Source organism: Triticum dicoccoides, chromosome 6A, assembly GCF_002162155.2.
Source record: "Triticum dicoccoides isolate Atlit2015 ecotype Zavitan chromosome 6A, WEW_v2.0, whole genome shotgun sequence".
NCBI classification, from domain to species: domain Eukaryota; kingdom Viridiplantae; phylum Streptophyta; class Magnoliopsida; order Poales; family Poaceae; genus Triticum; species Triticum dicoccoides.
Window position 1 is genome coordinate 17,149,090 of NC_041390.1, and position 3,685 is coordinate 17,152,774.

The following is a 3,685-nucleotide window of genomic DNA, read 5'->3' on the forward strand; positions in this document are numbered from 1 at the left end:
ATGCCCGTAGCCCATTTTTAAATGTTCAAAAAAATTGGAAAAAATAGTGCATTCACACGACATCGGTGTATGTTGTCGCAAAATTTCAAATCAAAATCCAAAACATTGCTCGAGGTACAAAAATAACAAACTCAAGCCTGATCTGCCATAACTTCTGCAAATGAGCTTCGAGTAGAGCACACTCAAGCTTGTTGGATAGATGACGACAAATACTATCCAACAGTGACAGAGGGGGTATGCCTAAGATATAGAGATGTCAAACCTCTATGAATGAAGAACCGGCAAAAACTCCAACATCGAAAACATCATAGAAGATGCATATATGAACTCCGTTTTCGATGAACTCGAGCTTGTCATGAAGATGACCATAAGCTCTAAAACTCACAAAGAGAAACGCCAAACAGGAACTAAGAAATATGATGCAAGGATGAAATGGTTTGAGGTCTCTACGAATGATACGATCAAGCTACCCACTTGAGAGCTCCCCTTGATAGTATGACAATCGATCCTATAACCCGGTCTCCCAACTACCACCATGAGACCGATAAAATAGAAAATCTATCAAGGGCAAACATTTGCCTTGCACATAATCCACTTGAGCCAGATGATGACGATCTTGACTTCCTCAAAATGGACCATCTTTCTTGATTGTGTTAGCTCAATGAAGACTAGTTGATTGCTCCCCCATACTCCACTATGTGTGAGCCACTCTTCGGCACATCTTCACAAGTCCATTGCCACCAAATGGACTGCAAGCTTCAAGCACTAGACCTTTTCGTGATGTACCACTTGAAGTTGCACACCACAATCTTGATGATAATCACCACCTGATGTCATCCTCCATGGGTTGTATGAGATCTTCCTCTTGATGCATACCCATGGAAACATATATACCTAACCCCATATAGAACTCTCACGTGGACGATAGGTTAGTACACAAAGCATAATGGACAATGATTACCATACCATGGGATCACTACATCTTGTGCGCTTTGTGTGTTGATCAATTTGATTCACACTTTGACTTAGTATTGATCAACCTTGTATCATGTCTTCTACATGACCAAGCTTTGGATAATTCTTGAATAGCACTTCGGTCACCTCATAAACTCCTTAAAACCAACACATGGACTTCAAAAAATGCCTATGGACAAATCCTTCAAATATAACTCAAGGCAACCATTAGTCCATAGAGATTGTCATCAATAACAAAACCAAACACGGGGGCACCGCATGTTCTTTCAAATAGTACATAAAATAAGTTGGGCTTTAGATTTGGCCCATTATCATGTTGATATCAGTATTTTCATATTTGTATCTCATGAATGTTTCAAATTTTTATACGAAATTTTGTGACAACTTCCATTAGTGTTTGTGTCAATGTGCTAGACTTTTTTCAGTTTCTTGTTTGAAACATTTTACAATGCAATGCGGCATCCGGTGCACCGGTAGCACCACAAGCACCGGTGCACCAGATACATTCCCCCCAAAAAGGAGCTGGAGCCCTTCACCCTAATTGCCAGAAAAGCCGGAAAACGATTTTTCGCGTGTTTCATTTTTTTCCCTTTGTGGATTCAATGATGGGGAAACATTTTATCAAGCGTTAAAAAACAGTTTAGCATGTATCATTAATTAAAAAAACATTTTAGCATATATCATGGGTTAAAAGAAAATGGGTATATAATGCAAAGAATGGCCTTGGGAAGTTTTCCAAATTGGTCCACAAGTTGATATTATGCTTTGAATTTGACCAATTAACCTTGGCTTGGAGATATGAATACGCAACAACAATGAAGAAATATTTCATGTAGACATTAACATTATTTTTTCTAACATTAGTTTTCCCTAGCTAAATCCAGTAGTACAAAACAAATCAATAACCTAAGAAACAACCAAGGCTCCATAGACATGAGGCGACAAACTATGGTACAACAAAATATTACTACATACAAACGGTGAGGTGGATCATCCATAAATAAGAAAGGGTGAAAACTTGTCAACTAAAATAAACTCTGTAGTGGCCTTGGTTATTTTTTACAATTGAGCTGATAAATCTCGCAGAAGATGACTATAACTTCTTGGCAAAGCTTGCCACACCAAAGTAAACAACTGTCTACGGACATCTCCATGGGAATTGTTAGTACAAGTAGAGATACGATTTACTGTTCCTGGTCACTTTGTCAGCAAAGATCTTGCAAGAGAGTCCGTTGTTTGGATCCTCATCGTATGGTCCAGGATCATGAGATCCGAGCTACAAACATAATATTTTTTCTCGATAATAGAACGATAACCCATCACCAATTACTGACTTGGCAAACTGGCAATCCATCAAAAACTTCAGCCTGAAACATGTCTTTTCACATCATTTGCTTAGCTAGGTAGATTTTGCAAGGCATCCAAGCTTCTGCCTATTCTTTCCTCTATCCAGCCAAGTCTCCTCTCAAGTTTTAACACACTAGCATGCATAACCCTAATATCAACTTCCGCAAGCTTGGCAAATGAGCGTAGCAACAGGTAATAATCAGCATGTCCAGCACAAACAAGACGACCAGTCATTGTCTTCCTTCTATAGTGAAGGTAACCATCTGATCTTGGCCACTTCCTTGGTGGCATATAACAAAATCGGTGGTCTTCCATTTCTGACTTGATACTTTGTATCCCTGATGATGATGATGATGCAGAAAAGCACCTTGCACCAACAGAAGCCCCATCACGACCTCGTTTATTCACTCCATTTGTGGTGTGCACTTTTGAATTCTCACCCTACAGTGCCAACAGGTTTATGCATCAAATCAACAACAATCGCCACCAAAAGACATGTAGATAATCCTCGAGGTGCTACATTTGTACAAATTTTAAGTTCAAATATGCTGCGAATAAGAAAGGAATAAGAGTTGACAACAACGTTAAGTTGGGTATACATTACCTCTCGTCCTTTGTACAGATCCTGGAAGATCTCTATTAAGTGCTCTTCTTCAACTGAACATGCAATCCCAGGAAAAACAACATCTTTGCAGTATCTGAGATATGAGTGAAGGTCCTTCGAATAGTCTGCAGAATTAGAAAACTTCGTCAATTTTGTACCACTATTAAGCATTTGGTCTAGTAAAAAGTTCACCCTAGAATGTATTCACAGACACAAATCTGAGCAAATATATCACCGTGAACATCTATATTAAATAGATGAGAATAGAATGCACATTTTTCTTATCCAATACACTTTGCCATTATCGTACTTCTAAGCTTTCCTTGAAATATTTTATATGATAATAACAAACCAGACCAACCAGGTCTAGCCTTTGGGGGCTATATTTAATAGAATTAATAGAAGGGGCATCCTTGAGCACAAGGCAAGAGAGCCAAAACTCGAACACAGGCCATGCCAACAGAGTGATGCTCTGTTCTCACTAAAGGGGAGTTACTGAGCACCATCCGTACAAAAGAAACAGGTGCAGCTCTGTCTTGGTTATTTTTGAAACATGGGATCCCTTCTAGAGTACTTATCAGACCTCTATGTTTGGGTAGGAAAGAATGAGAATATGTCTTTCGGATAATCCAAAGGTACTAGCAGAAAACAGTATATTTCACTGGAAGATACTGGTGCATTATTTTTTTGATAACTGCATGTATATTAAAATATCAGAGTAGTGTTTACATATGTACAAAGGATGTGTGTGCGTGTGTG

At 38.7% G+C, this 3,685-nt stretch overlaps 1 protein-coding gene across 1 annotated transcript in view; it reads right to left on the reverse strand.

The window, feature by feature from the left end:
• Positions 1-1,889: 1,889 nt before the first annotated feature.
• The window catches only part of LOC119318864 (TATA box-binding protein-associated factor RNA polymerase I subunit B-like), a 3,796-nt gene continuing 2,000 nt past the window's right edge, over positions 1,890-3,685 (reverse strand). Inside the window, exons 4-5 of the mRNA XM_037593433.1 lie at positions 2,927-3,051; positions 1,890-2,763 (exon numbers count right to left, since the gene is read on the reverse strand). Of these exons, the coding sequence (XP_037449330.1) occupies positions 2,371-2,763; positions 2,927-3,051 (518 nt within the window). The 3' untranslated portion in view covers positions 1,890-2,370. The remainder of the gene's footprint in view (positions 2,764-2,926; positions 3,052-3,685) is intronic.